General features: G+C 36.5%; 2 protein-coding genes across 5 annotated transcripts; both read right to left on the bottom strand.

Moving 5' to 3' along the window:
* Positions 1-1,413: 1,413 nt before the first annotated feature.
* LOC106909262 (claudin-15-like) lies at positions 1,414-7,613 on the bottom strand. 4 transcript variants are annotated; one of them, XM_088012569.1, is made up of 5 exons: positions 7,190-7,613; positions 3,886-4,050; positions 2,514-2,595; positions 2,299-2,409; positions 1,414-2,211 (listed from the first exon to the last, which is right to left on the bottom strand). In XM_088012569.1, exons 1-5 carry the CDS (start codon positions 7,404-7,406, stop codon positions 2,097-2,099), a joined length of 690 nt encoding a protein of 229 aa, XP_087868695.1. In that variant the 5' UTR covers positions 7,407-7,613; the 3' UTR covers positions 1,414-2,096. The 4 variants fall into 4 exon arrangements, with proteins under 4 accessions (XP_087868695.1, XP_014831092.1, XP_087868696.1 ...); XM_014975606.2 differs by having other exon boundaries at positions 1,414-2,227; positions 7,190-7,611; XM_088012570.1 differs by lacking the exon at positions 7,190-7,613 and adding an exon at positions 5,159-5,747.
* Positions 7,614-12,405: 4,792 nt separating this feature from the next.
* grk1b (G protein-coupled receptor kinase 1 b) lies at positions 12,406-21,327 on the bottom strand. The gene is made up of 8 exons (XM_014975610.2): positions 20,809-21,327; positions 16,828-17,534; positions 15,798-15,925; positions 15,431-15,588; positions 15,242-15,325; positions 15,022-15,146; positions 13,662-13,863; positions 12,406-13,536 (listed from the first exon to the last, which is right to left on the bottom strand). Exons 2-8 carry the CDS (start codon positions 17,524-17,526, stop codon positions 13,253-13,255), a joined length of 1,680 nt encoding a protein of 559 aa, XP_014831096.2. The 5' UTR covers positions 17,527-17,534; positions 20,809-21,327; the 3' UTR covers positions 12,406-13,252.
* Between the last annotated feature and the right edge of the window lie 1,614 nt (positions 21,328-22,941).

Raw genomic sequence — 22,941 nt, 5'->3', positions numbered from 1 at the left:
TATTCTGTTTAATTATTAAACTTTTTGCTCCATCAAAATTATAGCATTCGTCATCCTCTTTATTTAATTTATGTTTGGAGTTGATATGTGCTGATTTTTGATTGTGAAGTGAACTGAATTAAAAACAAAACATTGTTATTTCACTCAAACATACTAAAAGTCATGTTATCTTTTAGATTCAAGCTGCTCTACCAACGTTTGGCCACCAGGTGTCACCAAAGATGACCTGTGAAAACTTTGAGTATCTTTATTCCACAGATACGAGTGATGCGACGCCATTTGTGTGGAGTACGGGGTAGTGAGCAACAACAGAAAAATCTGCTATTCTTTCCAAGGCGTCATCGTCACGAAATTGGAGCATATGTTTTTTTTAATTTATTTTCTAATTAACAAAATCAATAGTCAATCTTCTCAATGAGAGCTTATTGGGTAACAGTTGGACTTGACTGGCTGATATTCACATTCACACCACTCTCAGCAAAAAGTATTTGAGTCACTTTTCTTTAAATAATAAAGTATTTTCATTTGTTACTAGACTGTCCCATGGAGCTCTTTAATGTTAATGTTTGTAGACATGTGGGAACCTTGGACAGCCAAGATTTTTCTCAGGTGAATTAAAGCATGAACAGTAACAAAAATCAAGACAAGCATAAGAAGATGTAAGCAGTTTTGCTAAAAGTTCTTTCTGGTTGCATCTGAACAAAAATGAACTTTTTATTTTTTTTTTTCTTTGAGCAATACTAACAACCAAGTTTAATAAGTTTTAGCCCAAGAAGAGACATTCTGTAATGTATTTCTACAGGCGTTCTAAGCACAGTTCACAGTTTAGCTGAACTATGAAGTATCGTCTGGTTTCCATATAAGCCTTGATGACAAACTGACATACTTTAAGAGTGTTAATAATTTTCAGATTTTCTGTCCAGGCATGGGAAAACAAAGTATGTGTGACAAAAAAAAGAGGAAAGAAAAACACCTCAGAAAGTAGCAGGTGAAATTCTGAGCACAAGGAAAAGTAGCTTTCCATGTATTTCTGGAAATGTTCTACCATTACAGTCAGAAATTAGCTTCGGGGAGGTTTTTAATGTTTTCTGGGCAAGAATGTTTTATCTTGTTTCTAAAGGTTAAACAAAGGTTTTCAATATTTTTGGATTTGTTTTCAGCAACCCAGAACATGATGCAGCCACTAGTGGTTTTAACAGGATATGGAGTATTGGTTTTATATTATACATACCAGTTTAAATGTATCTAAAAGCTCCTTCTGAGCTTCTTATATTTAATATTTCATCAAGTTAACCAAGTCTAAGATCTTTGCTGTAGGTTTTCCATAGGTTTTTTTTCATCCAAGTGGCATCGTTTTATTAATCTGTGACTTCTTAAGGCAGTTGTTTGCAATAGATGGACAATGACACTCCACACTTGTCAGATTTTTATTTGTAAATAAATTTGAAAGCCATGTATCCTTTTCTCTCCAGTTAACAACTATGCCCTAATTTGTGGTGGTTCACCGGAAAAAAATGTGATTTTGTTGTAACATGTAAAATGTAAAAAAAGTTGAAAACATTTTCATATCATGAATCTGGAGTTCAGGGTATTTCCTGTTATTAGGTTACAACTATAGTTGTCACCTGGACTCTATCATTAGTAAATGTATTGCTGAAATGATCACAACTACCAGACTTAATGAAAGAATCAAGTTTGTTTTGCTTGTACAACTAAATATGCGGCAAGTTTGACGAAACAGGTACAATAAATGTGTTTTATACAATAAAGCACATTCAAATCTTCAGTACAAACATGTTACATTATAATTAAAATGATCACATATTCTTAGTTCAAATAATCTCATCCTCTGTGGTTGTATAAAAACATTTATGGACTTCTCAATCTTTATGCAAACCGATTGGGAGTCATTGCAAACCCCTTTGAGTACAGAAAAGGAAAGGTAACCGGCAGTAACAGTTTATACATCACAAATCTTACTTTGCATCGATGGAGTTATAACATCTGATCAAATTCACAGCAAATCCACAAAATCAAATGCCGTCAGATTATTCACGCTGTCATTTCTTAGTACACTAAGTAAATTTAAACCTTCATCATGATGAAAGGATCTGCTGACGGTGCCTCTCAGACATAAGCGTTCCTGCCGTAGTTGCTCGGTGCCGCCTGAGACGTTGCCACAGTAGACAGCATGTGTCTCCTGGAGCCTGGCTGGTACGGGTAGGACCTAAAAGTGAAGACGTATTTCAGGACAAAATATAAAATCTTGAGCTGACTGACGTAACCAGAGATACTCACGTCTTTTCACTGGGAGAATTTAGCTTGCAAGCGCACAGCAGGCAGGAGCCTCCACAGAGGGCGAGTACAGCAGATGACCAGCCGATGTAGAGGCCCTGTCCAATCTCATACCTGAAACATGATAATGTTTATCTCGTATTTTCTTATCTAGCGCTTATGCCACGGTAAACTATATATAGCTATTGTTCTGTTGTGTAATGCTCAGATGAACTTACTTTGTCCCAGCGTAAAGCTGGTCGAAGAACTGCTGGGTGATGTTGGCTGCATACCAAGACACAGCGATCATGGTGCAAAGCCCTACGGAAAGACAAAGACTTGTTCACCTTAAGTATGTGAAATACGGAGAAAAATACAGCACGTCACTTATGGCAAATACATGGTTTTAGGGGTATTAAAAATGTAGTCCTGATAGACGGCTTAGCATAGAGGGCAATAAGGAATCGTACATGTTTGTGATAAAAATAGTATTTTATAACGACTGTGTGCTTGACTGAGTTTTGTTATTAGTGTAGTTGTGTGCAGTTGTCTCCGGTCCCAGTCCAATTGTACCTTTGATAATTTGTACCGACCTCTTCATTCATAAACAAACCATTTGTTTTTAGCAATTTACTTAATCATCATTGCATATTTGCTTAATTCCTTTGGTAGCATTTGTATGTGTGTAATTTTAATACACAATATTATTATTTATATGTTTGAATGAATTTTATATTACACCTCTTTTCCATTGGTTCTGATCCCAGTTTGGATCATTTAGCTCTAATGTCATATGAGAGATTATGACATCTAATTAAATCAAATAGAGAAGTAATCTTCCTCCTGAACACATTATTTTTGTCTTTATGACGATGTTAGTATTAAATGACATAGTAGATAATAGAAATGTTTTTTAAATCATTTTCTGCCAAAGCCGTTATGAGAAAGTCTTCAAATTTGCCCAATCTGTTCATTTTAGATTTTGAAACTGAGGTGGCCAAAGGCAGTCCAGATTTCTCATTAAACTATCAAACACCTTTTTTTTAAATCATCAAATATAAATGATAAATTATTATACATTTAATAAATTAAAAGAAATCAGAGGCTAGCTTCAGCATCATTAGCAAGTCGCAGTGTACGGTTACTAGTAGCAACACTTGCTGCCCGCCAAATCAGTCGTAAATCATGAGCCCCCACTATTTGGTACAACCAGTACAACCAAAAATAACAAACTGGTTGGATACATTTTTTGGATGTGTCCTCTTATGTTTAGGACTTTGACCTTGAATTGTTCATGTTGTGATTTTTATTTCCACAATTCTCAGACTTTTGTTAATATATAGTCGCCTGTGAACAGACGGTTCTGTTACCTGCAGGATAACCTTTTCAACAGATCATCCATTTACTGATAGCTTGTCTTCTGTGCACAAAGGTTGGCACATTTGACATATTTACCTAACAAGGTGTTCAGTGTAGAAATGAGCTTAGGCTGACTTCTCTTATCACAGTTCTTTGGTTTACTCTGCTGGCCACACCTTTTTATTTATTTTAATTGTATTTGAGTAATTTGAGTTCAGTAACTCCACTTTTATTGCGCCGTTAAAGCTGTACCTTGAAGTAAAAAGAACACCCCTCCGATCGCCGCGATCCGGCCTTTCAGAACATAGTTTTCCCCGCATACTTTGGTGCACTGCATCCCCACGAGGGTCGCCACAAGGCCAAATGCCCCAAACAAGATGGAGGCGATCATCAGCGCTCGGGAGGCCTGAATGTACCCTGTGTGAAAACATTAAGTGAAGCATTAGTGGTTTGCTTAGAAACCTACTTTCTCCATGTAAAATGGCGTGTCAAAAATGTTTGGCGCACCATTTTACAAGTGGTTTTTGTAGAAGTGTGTTTAAAAAGTTGCCTTATTCAGCTCATGAAAGTGTGTTATTTTCGTGTGAGCAATTAAGCAAAAATATTTTTTCATGTTTTGGTTTTTCTACCACATTTCGATGGAAATGCTATCAGAACTCCTCTTGTTTTGGACGTTATTTTCCATTGGTGACAGTAATGATGACAAATAATGATTCACTATTGCACAAGCTCTGCAAATGTTGTTGTGAACATTGTTTCCTGATAACAACACAACAGTTTTTAATAATAATAATAATAATAATAATAATAATAATAATAATAATAATAATAATAATAATAATAATAATAAACATAACAAAAAATTCTTAATATAGTATCACTGTGCTGTTAAAGTGCTTTGTAATGTGTTTGTCTTAAAAACAGCCAACCAGGAGACCTAACAATGCCTACAAATGTTTATCAGAGCAAATTTTGAAGCTATATTATCTTTATTTTTTTCATATCTGCTAATATATCTGATGCCACAATACCATGTAGAACCAAGTGAAAGACACTACAGTAAACAACTTCATGTTCCTTTGGCGACTTCTGAAATCTTAGCATATGATTTTGTGAAGTAATACCGCAAGAGGTGAAGCCAATATGCCAGACTGATTTATGACTAAATGATAGTCTTCGAAAGCATTTTAAAACTTTATGACTTCATTGAGTGTTTTTTTTTTCTTTTTAACTGCTGAAGTTATTGCACTGTTTGCAGCCGCTACAGTAGAAAGCTGTAAAGCTTCTGGCTATAAAATGCTCCACACTGTTATGTAGATTAAGTCAAATATTGACCACAGTCACATTCATAAATACGTTCTAGAAATTAAACTATTTCCTCCTCAGACAATGCTGCTTTTACATTTGTCTTCCGTCGCATGGTGGTTAGATTAGGTCTCCATTGTCTTATTACCATTTCCTAGCTCTTGATTTCTCGGTCAAGTTAAGAGTGAAATTCAAACACAGTTTTGTCCTGACCACATACCATTTAGCGCCAGCAAGGATGGAAAATCTCGGCAGTTGTGAACCCCTGTGGCGTCCGTTGCGCAGGACATCCACAGATTTTCATAGATGGTCGAGGTGGTAATAACGTTACCGTCCACGGTAGACTCTCTCCAGTATCGATTTGGAAGGGCCACACCAACCATAATCCATCCCAAAAAGCCCAAAAAGCACGCTAAAGCTTCCACAATTGGATTCATTTTGTCCTCTTTCTTTTTTTTCTGGCTTGCCGAAACGATCCGGTCAGAGGAAGTAGAATTACCAATTTTAACCGTCCAAGCTGTCTTGTTGCCCAAGGATCTATTGGTCACACGTCCACAGACCAGTTCCCTGTAAACCTTGCTCTAAAGTGCGACAAAACCCTACAAATTAATGATTAATTCCAAATACCCCACTTATAATTTTCCTATTATTCAGGTTTCTATTGAACCTTTAGAAAGGGTAAATGTTTACACAACTTGCAGGACAACAAAGCGCCAGAGCCTTTCAATCTCACTCGCAAACGTCTACAGACCTAACGCCATGTATCACCCCCTGGTCATTCGCTCTGGACGCTATGTCAACAAAATCAAGTGAGTTCTTGATGGGATTTATCAAACTCCGACTCCTTGATACTCCCTGAGTGGAAAGGGACGATGGGAAAACGTTCAGCCCCTAGAGGTTGGTCAATAAATATTGACCCCAAGATGGCCAAGTTGGGACACAAAGACGTTTACTTATCTAACATCCTCAAAAGGCATAATAAAAGCTGGAAAGACAGACTCAATTCCCATTAAGACAAGTTCTCTGATGTTGTTCAGCTAGACCAGACAATCTGCCAAAGACCATAAAATTTAACATTTCTCTCTGTTCCAAAAGTTTCAAATTTAATATCAAAAACAGTTTGACTTCAATGCTATGTTGCCTCATGAACAACTCTAAGTTTACAAGATATAGCTGTAAATTAGTAACTACTTCAAACTATTTGGATCTCAATATGATCAAGAACAGCACCCACAGACAGCTTAAACTAATATTTAAAGTGATCTGAATTGTGCATCAATAACATATGATGACATATTCACGATAGTTTTTTGCATAGTGATACTGAAATGATACTTTCACCTAAATTACTGGACTTTTAGCCCAAATTAGGCACTTTAAATTCTGTGCACACCTAATAAATTAATTCACCAAAGTCGATGCGTCCAAAAATATTCTTCTTATGAATCTGAGCTCTGTATTGGTTTTAAACAAACCGCACAAAGTTTAAGGAGGCAACTGGTGGAACTGAGCGCTTACACAGCAGAAACACAAAAAATTAACAAGTTTTTCTGGTCTAGTTTCTACTGGAAATATCTTAGTATACTTGAAATACAGTAAGACTTACTTGCAAGTAACTTTTCAGTAAGATAATGGAGCTTCTTTTAAGCAAATAATTCTCAATACTGATTCAAAAAAGTTCTAGTTTCACCAGCAGATTATTTCACTTATGGTAAAAATGTCTTATAAATTAAATAATCTGCCAGTGGAGCAAATACATTTTCAAACCAATATTAATCAATTACTGACTTAAAAGAAGCTTCTCAAAAATTACTTTTACATTATTTTTGTCCTGTTTCAGATTAACTACAATCTTTGCAATGAAAACCAGACAAAAAAAATAAATACTTAAGATTTTGTGTTTCTGTACATCATATTGCACATGCATTCAGTTAAATCTGACTGTACAGTTTTAGTAAAAAACAAGGGTAAGCTTACTTTACATCAGTTTGGGTTAATAAGGAAGTACGACAGCAGAATCTTGAATTTTCTCAATATCTGTATGTCTGGAAAGTGCGCAGTCAGCTGTTTAACTTTGCTGAATCATCAGAAAATTGCTAACAAGCAGAATAGTGTGCAAAAGTGATGAAAGCTCAGATTTGGTTTCTATTCACAAAAATTTCACACTGCATATTTTTCAATTTGAAAATACACATGCATGCCTGGCGTTCTACATGGATTTTGGTAGCAGATGAACCTTTCAGTCAGTTACCTGGGAGAGCAAAGAGGGAAGGAAATTCCCGACAGTCATAGACCCCCGTAGAATCGCTTGCACAAGACATCCACAGGTTTTCATAGACGGCAGAAGTTAAAATCACGCTCCCATCTTGGGTCGATTCTTTCCAATATTGATCCTCTAGTGAAACATAAACTAGTATCAAACCACCAAAACCTAGGAAAAGTGCTGTAACCTCCATAACATCCTGCATCTTGGAGGTAGTTTTCTATTAATAATTACAGGTTATAGGTCCTGCGTCTGCCAGGAGCTCTATTCGCTACATCTGTGCCTGATATTCATTTTGGGAGTGTGAGAACTGACTCAGGATTTTTTTTCTTCTTCTTCCACGTGCAACCAAACCTGGAAATTTGAACATTGATTTGTTGCCGTAGTCGGGCTATTCCCGCCCAAAATTCATGGCTTTTCACCCGCAAGCACCCACCTAACAGCTTGACATGTCAGAAGGATTTTTATTTTCTGTGATAAACTCCATTTGAACAGGGATTTAAATTGAAGTACCAAAAGTTTAAAAGAGCTGCATTTTTTAAAATACACTCTCTTACACTTGTTAACTATTAATAATAAAATTTTTGATAAGGAGCACCGAGTTTATTGTGGAAAATGAGCTACACACAGAGTAAACCTTGGTTATTAAATACTATTTAGTTTAGTTTTTTTTTGTTTTGTTTTTTTGCTTTAACTATGACTTATATTGTTGCGCAAGTTTAATCTGAAGATTCTCATTTGTTTAATCAAATCATCTTCTTCTGCCCTTTGCCCTTTCGATGACTAATTTGGTAGCTTCAGTTTTAAAGAAGGTTATGTCAACATCCAAAAGCAAATACTTGCTTATGGGGAAACACTAAACTGAGGACACAGCAAACAGAGAGAGCTGACTGAAGTGTGTAAGTGATGTATTGAAGGCAGAAAGAGTTTTTTTTTATTTTTTTTATTTTTTTTACACTGGTTAACCATTGATAGGTTTTGCTGCAAGACAATAGATGCATTGACTAAATCTTTAGGCTTTCTTTTTTTTTTTTTACTACTTTGTGTTTTTTTGGTTAAAACTTGACCGTGACCCGCCTCTTCTGAAACCCTCTCATAATTCATCTTTTATGACTATCAAACATAGACAAATTCAACAAAACTCTTCAGCTTTCTACCAATGTGACTGCTTAAAGGAAGCGGAGATGTTTGCCCACTGAATCCACTTAGACAAATCTTTGTTTAGAATAAACTTTAAACTCTTTATTTATAGTCTGTATCTTATCGCAGGGGAGTTCTTGTCTTTAAAAAAAAAAAGTGGTTCAAAGTGCTTTGTCGTACAGTGCTTACAGTGTGAAACAGGTATTAAGTTTGGCTCCTAATCATTAGCCTGTTAATGTTTTATTATTTTATCCCTCACTTCTGTTATCTGAATTGTTTATGCACTCATGTCCGCATTGACCTCCTCAATTTTAAACCCTGGTGTCAACCTCAAAGTATGAACAATGTTGAGTTTAAGTGGAAGCTCTTAATCTCATCTAGGGATTTTTTTTTTTTTTTTTGCTGATGTCAGTGAAATCAGTTATTGCACATAGTTACTGTATAAACTGTGTCAGGTAACGAGGCCTCTACATGTGTGTGAGCTGTTAGGTTTCCATAATACGTAGGAAATTGTATTTGCTGAAGGAAAGACGGGGTGTGTCAGATAAATGCACGGTTGTGTCGAGCTTTGATTACAAATGGCCGATGAGTCGGATCCATGTACTGCATGTGACACCATCTTTATTTGTAATTACCTTGTCAGCTGTGTGATGACTCAGTCTCTTCTGACAATCTAAGCTGATAAAAGCGTTCAGTTTATTCCCAGATTTTCTTTTTTTTATTTGTTACTGACTCATATGAAACGTCATAGTAAGAAGCTTAAAGGTGCCTCCCTTTCAAACAACCAACCGCCTGCATTTGACGGGACATATTACCGAACTAAACAAAAGGTGGACTGAAACAATCCTCCTACTGAAACCAGCAGCGTTCTTTACACTGAAGCAGATTGTTTTTTATTATTGTTATGGTAATTAAAGATTTTTGCATTACCTATTCATATTGTGAAATTAAAGGGCAAGATAAAATGACAACAAACAATAAATCCTCTCAGTGTGTACATTTCATCTCACAAACAGCAAGCATGCAAATGTGGTGGAAAAATGTAACGCATAAAAAGAAAGTAGTTGAATGTGTGTGAACACTTTTAAACTGCTATTACTCCGTTGAAACACATTTAGATTCAGAGTCACCTGTTTTTTTTTTTTGTTTTTTTTTGGTAGTATGTTATTATCACAGCCCACATTTTGACTTGGTAATATTTGCTCACTTTGGCTTGGAAGATTTTTCCAGCTCAATCATTTCCTGTCTTCTGATTTTCTGACAGATTTAACTGTGGACTCGGGTTTGGCTCTTACAAAGCCAAACATTTCTTATCTTTCTGCTTGGACTCAGTGGGAGGGTGAAAAATAAATTCCCTTCTGATCTTTTTCCACCACACACCTGAAAGTTTGGGGCTGAAACTGACAGGCATCTGGAACTATTTATATTTTGATTTCATCCACCTTAAGGAAAACACGAGACATGAAGAACACAAAGATGCTGCAGAACCATTTATTATTGGGTCTACTATGAATTCACATGTTCTCCATCATCTACAGGAACCATTTACTGCACAACTGAATTATGTGCATCATCACCTGAAGTGAGCAGTGCTCACTTCTTAATTGCTGCATTTCCACACCAACAACATCTTCATTAATAGTCTGAATGAAAAGGTTTTTCTTTCCTTGTGTTTTAAATTTTAGGATTTTGGGACTTTCCAGAGTTTTAGACGTTTGGGTCTTGAAGAAGGAAAGCGTTTGTTAAATTTTCTCCCAGCCGTACTTAGATTTATGAGTCATTTATGTGCTCAGCTAAAACGGATCAATCACTGTCACCTTTGTGTCAAACTAATAGATCAGTATTTGCAGACTGAGTTTCGGTGAGGCCAGTGCTTCAGTACGGGTCTTTATTAAATAGTTTACATATTCAGCCTTTTGTTGTGAACAGCTGGTCTGATCTGGGTTTATAATATACATCTGAGAAATGTTCTGGTAATTTGTGGTGATATATACACATATATGTATTTTTTATATCCTAGTTTGATACAATGTTTGCACTTTCTGTGCAAATCTTAACATCTTGTGTAAAATTTAAGACCGATTCAAAGAGCGTTGAACCTTTTCAGCTGTCCAGGTAAAGCATTTAGTTTGAGTTACTGTTTGGAATGATGTAATAAATTATGAATGGAAGTATAATGTTTTTTACTGCGGTACTTTAGTCTCTAATTATTTCCTGAGTGATTATGAAATAATAGCCCTTGGCCAAATATCCCTGAAAGGAAAAAAAAAGCCAGTGGATCAAGTTTTCTGCTTTTTCTGAGTTGGATTTTGTTCTAGTTTTGCTAAAACTGTATTCTTAAGTTTCTCCTTACATAAAAGATAATAATTTAGATACTTCTGCACATCAAAACGACTCAGAAACTATAAATCAGTGAAAGTAATATTATGTTTACATATTTGTTTTACTTATTATCACTTGTCTGATGTGATTTAAAACAACCATTATCATTGATACTCACCCGTATGTGCTGATTCTGCATTATACTCGCTTTAATGGTGCCAGTCCACGTCTCGCACGTGTCTGGCTAAGAGCTTGTGAACCACACCTTCATGCTGTAATAGTGTTTGCTTGTCTGCATTTTAATGAATGCAAGACATTAAAGTGTGAAGGTTACTTCAAGGCTTTGTGGGGTTAGAAGGAAACCACTGATCTAGAAATGTCACAGGTTGTTCCTGGAAAATCATAATGAGTTTTCAGGTGAAATGGGAACTCCTGAAAAACTTTTCTGTTTCTTTGCAGCTAACTTTTTATTTTATTTATTTTTCTCCTCACTAGTTGTTCTGTCTGTCAGTCTTCACCACTGTGACTGTGGGACTTACAGGACACATTTTGCACATTATACCATCCTGTTGGTTATAGCATTCAGTATATTCCCTGCCTGCCATTTTCTGACACTCAGCTGGTTTGTGCTGAACTGTCTGCAGGCTGCCTTTGACTCGTTTTCAGATTTTTTTTTTTCCTGTGTCCTGATTGGCATGATAACCCTTCTTTCCCCCTCTACTTTTTCTTCGTTGCGCATGTCCTGCTATGATTGTTATGTATTTAGTCTCCTTCAGTCAAGTATGTTAACCATTGGTAGAATTTCCTTGGAGTCTTCAGTCTCCATCGCTCGTGGTATTTCCTTCTCTGATCATGATTCTGTGACGATTTGAGCAGCACAAAACGTCTTTAAGACAGATGACGTCTGAGAAAAGAAAAGCAAGAGAAAAGAAAGAAGAAGAAGAAGAAGAAGAAGTGAAGCTTAAACACATGAAATTCTCCTTTTATATCTTATCAGTCACGAACACAGTGGTGCCTTCCACCCAGCTCTCCCCTGTAGGGAGTTTCTCTAAGTTTCTCCCGTCTCTGGTTAATTGGTACCTCTGTCCCTTAATCAAACCTGGTTCAAAGGAATTTCATTTGGAAAGAGAAGAAAAAACTTCTTCACTGAAAACTGTTATCAGTTCCACAAATATAACATTTGCTGAATGAATGAAACCTTCATTACCAGTTCCCAGTAAATAAGCGAAAGTTTTATTTTCCGAGTAATTTTTGATTACTTGAGAATCACCTTAAAAAACTTTGCGCTAGAAAAAACAAATACATAGCTGTGAACATAAGTAAGAAAAGCTTGTTACATAACATTTCAAAGTAACAACACCTTAGGCAAATGGAAAATCTTAAAATGTACGCAAAAACTTCAAACAGAGTTAGTGAAAATAAAAGTAAAAAATGAATAAAAATGATTAATACAATATATGTAAAATAAATGCTACATAATATAAAGAATCTGATTAAGAGATCATCATAGGGAGTTGTTCAGACTCGAGTGTTTATGTTCAGTGTGGATTTCCAATGAAAAACAACCAGAAAAAAGAAATATAATAATTATTAAATAAATAAATAAATAAAATAAAAACAGTGCGTCCTAAGAACACAAACAGTTTTTGGCCTTATTTAATTCAAATCCCCTTTTTTGTATTCACTAAACAATGTTGCTATTGAAAAAGGAAAAATTTATTTTAATTTCAAACCATTTAAGCGGAGGAAGACAGGATATATTTTTGCTTGTCACATTTTTATTAAATGCTTTTAAGTATTATTTTCTACATCTGCACATAGACATTTTTATTCACACAACAGTGGCAGATAATCTTATAAATTTACATTATATTCATTTGAGTGTAGCCACGTTTACACTTGTTTGATAATACTTTAACTGTTATATTTTATAGACTAAAAAATAAATACAGTTGTGCTTAAGATGCACTAAAAGGTGTTTAGGAAAAATATTTTTTGTTTTGGGAGAGAGCGATACACTGAATCTATCAGAGAAATGCGCATTTGTCTTTAGATATTTTATTTAGAAAATAAATATCAGCATCTGAGAAAAGAAAAGCAAGAGAGAAGGAGAAGAAGAAGAAGAAGAAGAAGAAGAAGAAGAAGAAGAAGAAGAAGAAGAAGAAGAAGAAGAAGAAGAAGAAGAAGAAGAAGAAGAAGAAGAAGAAGAAGAAGAAGAAGAAGAAGAAGAAGTGAAGCTTAACACATGAAATTCTCCTTTTATATCTTATCAGTCACGGACACAGTGGTGCCTTCCACCCAGCTCTCTCCTGTAGGGAGTTTCTCTAAGTTTCTCCCGTCTCTGGTTAATTGGTACCTCTGTTCCTTAATCAAACCTGGTTCAAAGGAATTTCATTTGGAAAGAGAAGAAAAAACTTCTTCACTGAAAACTGTTATCAGTTCCACAAACATAACATTTGCTGAATGAATGAAACCTTGTTTCTCAGTTCACTCTTCCTAGTAACTAAGTGAAAGTTTCATTTTCCAAGACAACGGCTAATGCTTAAGCCGGTGATATTTTCTTCCTCCTGCTCTGGAGCCGCCTCTTGCTCACAGCAGCACACAGGCTCCGCCTTTGGCCTCGACGTAGTTTGGGTCGAGATTGTTGGGCAGCTTGCCGCCCTCGCCCCAGACGTTCATTTCTCCAAACACGCCCGTCTCTATCATCTCTTCCTGCCAGGGAATCGGGATGTTTCCAGAAGCGAAGTCACTGTAAAACCCTGCGTCCTTGTCGTCCAGGGCCACGCCTTTGATTGTGCTGAACACACCCACTTCATCGATGTCTTTGGCGTAGACCATTTTGGGGTCAGGAACAAACGGTGGAGGCAGCATGCCTTTTAAATGGAAAATCAAGGGAGATTAATCAGTTTTACTTTAGCATGTCCATATTTTTTTTTAAAAATCTACTTCCATTTGCATATTAGAGATGTTTATTTTAGTTGAACTCATTTGATTTGACCTGCTTCCAGGCGGCCCCAGTTAATTTCTTTGAAGAATGGCTGATTTTTGAGCTCTGTGCATCCATTGTCTTTGAAGCCCAGTCGTTTTGCCGGGTCCTTCTCCATCAGACCTTCACAAAGGTCCTTGCTTTCCTTGCTGAAGCTCGGCGGGTAGGAAACAGGATCATTCAAGGTTCTTCTAGCAACCTCGCCATTTTCCACCTGAACAAAGAGAAAATACTTTTTATATGCTGCCTTGTCACATTACAATTATAAGTGTATTTTTAGGATTTTATGTGACAGACAAATATGGTTTTATCATCTTTGGCTTTGTGGGTTTCTGTCACTCTGAGCTTTCCTTATTCTGTCAATTTTAAAGTTGTATTATGTGTTTTCCACTGCAACTGTAGAAAAGAAAAACTTGAATATGGCTAAAAAATAAGTTTTACTTGGTAATTTAATGCCTTGGAAGTCACTTTAAAAACTTCTGCTCTTTCTAAAACTCTGCCTTCAGGAAGTCATCACAGCAGCATTTCACTGAGATGTTGCTCCTATATTACTATGCGCAGTAAAAGTGATATACTACGCCTTGCAGCTGGCTAGTCTGAAGGAGTTTGCTAATTGCAGCTGGCTAGTCTGAAGGAGTTTGCTAATTGCAGCTGGCTAGTCTGAAGGAGCTGAGTGGGAGAGTCGTGGAGGTAAAGTGCTCTGTGAGGCGGAAGCTGCACGTCTAAGGCGGCACTAGATCCATCATGGCATTTTGCATCGTATCTCAATGGTTGCCCTGGGAGATTAAAGGATTTCTCAAACACTCCAGGTATGTTTTTGATGAGGGAATAACATGAAAACATGATGTAAAGCTCAAAAAAGTTTAAAGTTGAAATTGTCATTTTCTTTAGATCTTCTGCCCTGTTTCATTCTGCAGCCTCTTTCCTTGAGATCTGTGTTAAACTAAGCTCAGGTTTCCTGTTTCTGAATTTCTTTGTCAGCTTTGGGTCAGTCATTTCTCGTATTTCTGTTTAACCTCAGTTCCCTTCACGGCTGACATTTACTTTGCTAATAGTGACCTATCATATGTGTTGACTCTAGTAATCACTATTATCTCTCGTTATTCTGTTGCTGCCGTCCCTCCTGTGTGTTTTTCCATTAAATCTCAGCTGTTGTGAGTCCTTCACAAACCACTAACTTAACATGACAAATAGAAGCAATTCTTCTCATCTACACCATTTCAGCTAATTAAAGTCTGAAAACTCCAAAAGTAATTTTGTGTTTTTATGATGTAAAGCACTTTGATCTGCCTTTCTGCTGCAATATGCTGGACAAATAAACTTAATTGTTTGATTTATCTTTATAGATAAAACTACCAAATGAACAAAGTACCTTTTCTCCTCGTACTCTAAATGGACCTTTAGCAGCAATCATCTCGTACACTGTGACACCCAAAGTAAAGTAGTCCACCGTGTAGTCATAGTCTATCTTCTGTAGCAACTCTGGAGCCATGAAACCTTTAGGAATAAAAGCAAGATGATCCTGAACTTACAACACAATATGTATTTTATCTGGACAGATTTTGACACCACTTTTATTACTACGCATTTACCTGGAGTCCCAGCGAAGCCTGTAGTTTTATCTTTTCCAGGTGGAAGCTCAACAGCAAGACCCAAGTCTGACAGTCGGACATGACCTGAGCACAAAGGTTGTGGTTTCAGTGTTTGAGATGAGAGCCAGACAACACAGTTAAATATTGAAAAGTCACGAATCACTTGGTAAGAGGGATTAAATGGCCGACCTGCGTCGTCCAGCAGGACGTTCTCTGGCTTCAGGTCCCGGTAGATGATCCTGTGCTGATGAAGATGCTCCAACCCACAGATAATCTGAGCTGTGTAAAACCGTGCTCTCTTCTCATCAAAACCTGGATTCTTCTCGTCTACGTTATACATGTGAAACCTGAGGAATGAAGAGTGGATGTAATACTGATTACAGGAAAAATATAGGAAATCATTTTTATTAGGTCATTTTACATCCTTAAAAGCACAGCCAATAACATCTGTTTAGTTAGCATATTACCTTAGCCTGATCTCAAAGAAACTTTTTGCCTGCAGGATTATTCCATGGCATGTTTCTCTCTAGTCCTGCTGAATGTTTAGAAAGAGTACCTGAGATCTCCCCCATTCATAATGGTCATGACCAGACAAAGGTCAGTCTTGGTCTGGAATGCATAAGCCAGCGTCACTATAAAGCGGCTGTGAACTTTTGCAAGGATACGCTTCTCCACCATCGCTCCCTAAAAAAACAAAAAAGAAAACGGCATTAATCAGCACTTCCAGGAATAGTCAGTGTTGTCCGTTTCACAGAACTACACACCCTACTGTTCAGCATATTTGACCCTCATTGAGCCATCTTTGAAGATTTCTCCTTGAGGAACGTGAATTACAGGCGTTTCTATGAGATTTATTAACTCCTCTTCTTTTAGATACTTTGCAAGAATTACTTAAGGAAGAAGCTACACTTTTAACAGAAAAAATATATTTTATTGTCAGCTTGTCTGCGGTAAATGCACGAGATATCTTCTAGTTTTTTTAGATATGATTCATATTCAGATATTTCTCCTCACAAAACCGCATTATATAGTCAAACAAATGGTATTCAAGTCATAAGATCTTTGTGCTGAAAGGGTGCGTTTATGCTGAGCTCAGTTGCTATTATTAAGTCCAGTAAGTAAATTTGAGCACAGAAACCACTGTTGTGGTTTGGAAAGAAATGAAAACAATTTGGGTTGAAAATAAAGCGATCTATATACTTGCAAATTGCAAATAAAACATCACTATTTGATAAGTTGGGAAAATATTCACATGTTATTTCAGTACAGAGTTCAAAAGGCCTTTAATTGGAGGAGATTGTATTTAAGGGTTTAAGAGGTTGAAAACAAAGCCACACCACTATTTTCAAAGTTGTGTGTATAGAAAAAGTAGTAATTTCTACCATTCTATGAATAGAATGGCAGAAATTGGTCTATCTCTAAAATCCAATATAAAACACATAGAAGTTTTGTGTGTTTAAATGACAAAATGTGACAAATTTAAAGGGACATAAGGAAAGCGCCTCAATTTCTCTTGAAGTTGCCAAGAGAAAACATTTTTAACAAAGGATTTTTAACATTTTATACAATAGAAATTACTGCTTTACCTCGTAACCTTTGCGTTTCTTAAGTCTCTTCTTCTCCAACTTCTTGTTGGCGTACATTTTGCCTGTTGCTTTCGCCTGACAGGCAAACACTTCCCCAAACCCTCCTTTACCTAGAACCCTGAAGTCCATGAACCACTCTTCATCAAAGGGCTGGCTCTCCAGCCATTTGAACTGAACGAAACGTAGGAAGAACTTGCTGCTCTTGAACTCATCTAAGGCCTTCTTCTCCAGGTGTTGGAGCAGCTGCTGCTCACTTTCCTTGAACAGGTCAGCACGGACGTTCTTTAGGTCTTCTTTCACGCGAATGACGGCCTTCTCCTCAAGGAAGCTGCAGAAATGCTTTGAAGCTGTCTCATAATACGTGTTGACCATTCTCCGGGCCTTCTGCAGCCTGTCGTTCTCCTGGCTTATCCCGTAGTCTTCTATGTCTTTCCATAGGTCTCCTGCATCTTTGTAGGTGGCGCTACTCTGGAGGAACTGCTGAAACAAGCGCTTGCCGATGGGCTGTTTGGTACACATGCTTTCAAAGGTTGTGTCTACAGTGGTCTTCATGTGTTGGCAGTCTCTGATGTGAGGAAGTTTCAACCTGGCACGCATTTTCTTGTCCCGCATGGCGGCTGCTGCACATCCATCCGCGCCGCCCCGGGCTGACACGTAAGCTGAGTTTGCTACGACAGTTTCCAAACCACCGATGTCCATCGCTTTACCTTTGTCAAGAGACGGAGGATAAGAATATCAAGAAAAGCACAAGTAGTGTCTTTAAAGGGCTTTGAGCTTAGAAAACTACCATCAGTTGTTACATGGGCACTCTTTCCTGATTGCTTAAACAGTAGTCACTGTTTTTCTATATTTTAAGGATGTATTGATTATTGATCAGTGCCTATCAGCTCCGTTCAAACTAAAAACCAATGGATGATTTGTAATCCTGGGCATAAATCCTGAAAAATAATTTTAAAGATTAAAAAAATGGGGGTGCCATTAATGACGTTTAACCCTCCTGTTATGTTCGTTTCTAAGGTACAGCAATAATGTTTGTGGGTCGGTTTGACCCAGGAGTGGAGGGTTTAATCATGCAATAGTGTCAGAAACCAAAAAAAATCTCCAAAATATTTTGTATCTGATTATTAACTCCAATACTAACAATTGCAATCAATGTTTGTGTAATTATGTTTTTTTCTTTTTATTTCTCACAAATAAAGCATCAACTTACGCATTTAGTCATTTGGACATAAAAAAATGTAATTTACATTTTTTATGACCACTGAAAAAACCTACACACAAAAAAACAATAAAATGAATGTGTAAAATGAACCATTTTCAATGTATATGTATATTAAGACAAATAGAAAAAGTTTCATGCAGAAAAAAATACTTCCAACTATTTTTAAAAAATGTTTTAACAGGTCAATTTGACCCGCAACATAACAGGAGGGTTAAAACTATGCTGGTGGTGTGCAGTGATTAATTCAGCCACAAAAAATAATTTGGATATTTAGTTGAAAGCAAAGATGACATAAGAAGGGAGCTGAGATACAATTTTTTCCACATCTACTGCATTTCTCTATGTGAGGGATATGTTTTTTCTAACATTCCCACCTTCATTTTCTGGAAAGTTTTTCTCAGATTCCTCTGTCGTTATCTTTCCCTTCTCCAGCAGCTGTTTCTCAGGTCATGTTGACTGACCTCATTTCATTGTATTCCTCCTTAGATATTTATGTTACAGTTACGAACAGTGTATTTTAGTATCGTGTCACATGATTAAAATGTTGAAAGTAGAGCATAGGTAACTTCAGATTCATAAATCAAAATGATCTGAGTGAGAAGTGAGTCCTCTGGCACCATTTATTAATGTATTAAGACAAATTACTCGCCAGTCTTTTCAATGACAACTGGAGTCAGGCACCAAGCGGATATAAACGATGAATGGTTGACGTTTTGGGGTAGCACTGTTTCTATTAAAGATCAGACTTCATATTGTGACAACGTTTAGAAAACCAGGTAATTCTGCTGAGATTGTAAATGTTTCTGCTTCTTGTTCAGGCGGCTCCTTTGCAAACTGAACACACAAATGGGAAACATATTTTAAGATGCTTATTTTAACTGTGCTTCCAAAATTCCTTTATGATTCCTTAAATGCTCTTTAAGTATTTAAATGGTATTTAAATACTTAAATAAGTCTCTAACATATTAGCGACTTATCTCTAATATATTAATCCAAAGGTCTGCTGCCTAATCTACTCCTGGACACCTGCTTTAAACTACAGATTAAGGTAATGGACCTGGTGTTAAATCGTGTTGGGATCTGCTGCACTCTGCTGTTCACAAGTCAGATACGAATGATCGCTTCTGACAAAGCAGAAACATCCGTATTTACATAGAGTCATGTGGAAAAACTAGGACACCCTTTAAACAATCAGTCCTTTCAAAAGCATAGAAAGTAGTTTACCACAGGTTAGAGAGAGAGAGAGAAGATACAAAGTTCTAGTCAATAAATTAAAGAATAAAAAATAGTATTTTAACTGAGGAAAATGTCAGGACATGGTACCACCTCATAGCTGGTATTGCTCCCTTTGGTCAAACTATTTTCTGTGAGACTCGTCCTGTAACACACCAGTCTCTCACAACAGTTGTGTTCACATTCATCTTTAAGATGTTTGTTTAGGATTCTTGTTTGCTCAAGTCACTCCTCTGCATCTCAGAATATTAAAAAGCTGATTTTTACTCTGTTCAGGACTTTCTATTTTTTTAATTCTCAGCCTGTGTGGTGGATTTACGTGTGTGCTTTGTATCATCGCCCTTACATTTTCTGCATGCAACTTCCGATACTTGGCAAAAAGTTAATTATGGAGGATACAGTAATGACCTGACCAGAACCTACTGCTGGAAAACACCCACAAACCATGACACACACCCCTCCATGCTTCCCAGTTGTAGGTTTGCCTTTTTCTTTTTGGAGTCCTGTTATTTGGTACCAAGCATTTCTCTGTTCAGTTTCAGATTCCCTTATGCCCAGACTCATAAACTGCGTCTCAAATGCTCTTTTTTTAAACTGAAATTTTTAAAAGGCCCTTTTTACAATTTTTATATTACTTGATTCTTAAAGTTTTCTCAGAATTGGTATGAAACATCCATATGATTGAGTATATAGGAAATTAGGAATTTGGTTAATTACAAGTGAATGTAAACAAGCATTTCATTCTCAGCTGATTTTTTTTATTTTACTTTCTTATACTCTCTAATAATTTCTAAGTAAGTAATATTTCTTTATCTAGATTGGTTTCCTGCATGGCTCACAGCTTTTTGTTTGTTATTGTTTATTTTTTTTTAAAAAACATTTGTTTAATTAGTTTAATTAACGATCATCAGTTCATAAATGTTAAATAGTTTAGGACTGTAACTATTTTATTTTTACCTTGCAAGACTAAAACAAGGAGCAGTCGATCACATCTCTTTTAAAATCAAACAATTTTTTTTTGGTTTTTACGGTTTTTATAGAAAGACATTTTATTATTAAAAAGCATTTCTTTTGTAATGTGGATCAGTGGATCAGCAGGTAACTCTGCTTGTTTCTTTCATTCCTGACCCAGTCCTGCTGGAGCAGATAGTAACACGCTGGCCTCTGCAGGTGCTTTTAATCCATTTAACCTTGACCGTTTACACCACGGCTTTCCGTATGAATGACTGATCTTCACGTTAATTACCCTTAACGAACCGATGGCTGTTAATTAGCCCAAATTACATGGTTCACTGAGACCAAGCCTGACTGTGCTGTTTTAGTTATACGTAATTATTAAAGATAAACAGAAAGCAATCTGTTTTGATTGATGTTCAATCACTTTGCCTCAGTTTTATTTCAACATATTTATCACAATGAATAAAATCATCAGCAAAACCAAGAAATGTTGTGATTTTTATTTTTTTATTTTGCAAAGATCGTTCTCTTCATTCTAACATACCTGAGACAAAGTAAGTAGTACTTACCGTGTTGTTTTTCTTCCGCCCCTGGAAACGCTGATTAAAATTTAGGATTTTAGATCCAAAAGCATAAATACTTTTATCCCTATTTGCTGTTTTCTTTTTTTTTTTTTTAGATCAATCAGCACAGGCAGAAATGATCTCTGTCCTGTCAGAGCGCTCCTCTCACCTCCTCTTCCTGCAGTGGGATGTGATGGGAAGGTGAAGACTTCAGACTGAGGTTCACTCTGCTCCTAAGATCCTGCTTGGCAGCTCACTGGCTGCTGAGGATTACAGCCGGATAATAAAAAGGCGGAAGTGACTTGGCACACTCAGAAAGAGCCATGGTCACAGGAAATCCAGCTCATGAGACGGTTTTTCTAAAGAATGCAGTGTCATGGGTTTTCACAATCATCCAATCAATCTCAAACAGGACCATCTGATACATTTCTCTGATAATTTCCACCCATATTCTAGTTAATGATATATTTTTTAGATCCTAACGAGGCAATAAAATTAGCAATAATGTGATTTCAGTTTGATGCCACAGAGTGAGGTGATTGAACCACTGCGGATCTGACCAGGTTCAGACAAATTCACGTCAACACGAGAATTCAACATAACCTTTAAACTTCTCTCTGCCTACAGTATGCCTCTCAGTAATCAAGTGAAGACTTTGAATTTAATGAAAATGCTTCTGCTCTCCTTAAACCGTTTGTGTGTTTTTAAAAAGGAGGACATCGGCATTAAGAGGGTACGTTTCAGGTGAGAGGATTTAGTGGGTGGTGAAGGAAACGGAGAAGAGGGATTTAGATCACATAGCTAAAGAGGACACCGTGATAGCACAGGACACAGAGAGGCCCAAAGTAGCTCATAATAGGTAATCAATTACTATAAAGTGAGGAGAATTCAATTTACACACTAAAATGATATCAAGTTACATCTCCAAGTCATTAACTGATCACAAAATCTGAAGGGAAAAGAAATTATTTTCATTTAATTTAACTCAGTAAACACAATTGCTTCATGCAATATTGCACATTATAAGATTAAACGTTCTAATATATTGCTCTTCAAATCAACATAAAACATTTTATTTTCCAGTCTAATCCAGCTCAGAGTCAAACCTACTCAACCAGGCGGGGTTAGTAAGTAAAGTGGCCATGTATAAATGTGACAACCCCACATTCATTTTATGATTCTATTGTGAGCAAAGTAAGTAAGTAAAGTTTGTTTATAAAGTGCTTTTCACAGACATAAAATCACAAAGCGCTGCACAATAGAAATCAGCCTTAAAACCATACAAAACACAAAACCAACATAAGAAGCACAATCAAATCGAGAGACAAAAGCCTGGGAAAATAAAAAAAAAAGTTTTTTAAAAACTTGTTTAAAACCCTCCACAGAGTCAGCAAAACGGAGCTGCAAGGGCAAACTGCTCCACACCGACTGAAAGGCCTTTGTTACCTATCGTCAGAGGACATATCAGTGTTTAATAATGCCCTAAAGTTAAAAGAAGAAAAGTCCCATGAAAAATATTGACATTATTGTTGCTATAGTGTTTGCATGTCTGTCAACTGATTAAATAGATGTAATTAAATGAGGTTTTGGATGTCAGCGTTCCAACTCCAACACTAATCTGTCATGAACTCAATGAGACTAACCTGGTAACCTCTGCTGAACTCACTTTGGTTCACTCTGATTAGTTTGGAGAAAAAGACTGCAGAATGTGTCCCTAATAAACTGTTGACATTTATTTAATCCAACTGATGGATTTATATTATTGGGGCAGATGTTGTAGTTTTAAAACAAAAAAAAAAGGGTTAAAGACCGTGACCCTCTTGGATTATAGGAGAAACTAAAAGGAGTCTCATTATGCTCCACTGGCCAGCATTTTGAACTATACAATAACTGGGTCAGACTTCACTGAACGTTTTCCATGAATCTTAAATAAGATGTTAAAATGATGCTGCTTATAGATGTTAATCAGTGGATTGTGTCAATGATTTTTCTTCCAACTATAAAGAACCAGTTTGTTTACTTAAATGACATTAGCCTTTCACCTGCTAAACTGTTAGCAAGAATTTAACACACTTTGACCAAAGAACTGGACATAAAATTATTGTAGATAATCTCTATTTTAAAAAAAAATACCTGTTT

Source organism: Poecilia mexicana, unplaced genomic scaffold, assembly GCF_051168715.1.
Source record: "Poecilia mexicana isolate PSO_F unplaced genomic scaffold, ASM5116871v1 scaffold_14, whole genome shotgun sequence".
NCBI classification, from domain to species: Eukaryota; Metazoa; Chordata; class Actinopteri; order Cyprinodontiformes; family Poeciliidae; genus Poecilia; species Poecilia mexicana.
Note: the sequence above shows the minus strand (reverse complement) of the source record. Positions and strands in the feature narration are given on the sequence as shown.

Coding starts and splice junctions, on each gene's coding strand:
- LOC106909262 (XM_088012569.1), bottom strand. CDS start 7,406: ATGCAGGATGTTATGGAGGTTACAGCACTTTTCCTAGGTTTTGGTGGT. Junction 2,410..2,513: donor CAGCTTTACGCTGGGACAAA/GTAAGTTCATCT, acceptor ATCATGTTTCAG/GTATGAGATTGGACAGGGCC. Junction 2,212..2,298: donor AATTCTCCCAGTGAAAAGAC/GTGAGTATCTCT, acceptor TACCCGTACCAG/CCAGGCTCCAGGAGACACAT.
- grk1b (XM_014975610.2), bottom strand. CDS start 17,526: ATGGACATCGGTGGTTTGGAAACTGTCGTAGCAAACTCAGCTTACGTG. Junction 15,147..15,241: donor AGGCTTCGCTGGGACTCCAG/GTAAATGCGTAG, acceptor TTATTCCTAAAG/GTTTCATGGCTCCAGAGTTG. Junction 13,537..13,661: donor CTGGGGCCGCCTGGAAGCAG/GTCAAATCAAAT, acceptor TCCATTTAAAAG/GCATGCTGCCTCCACCGTTT.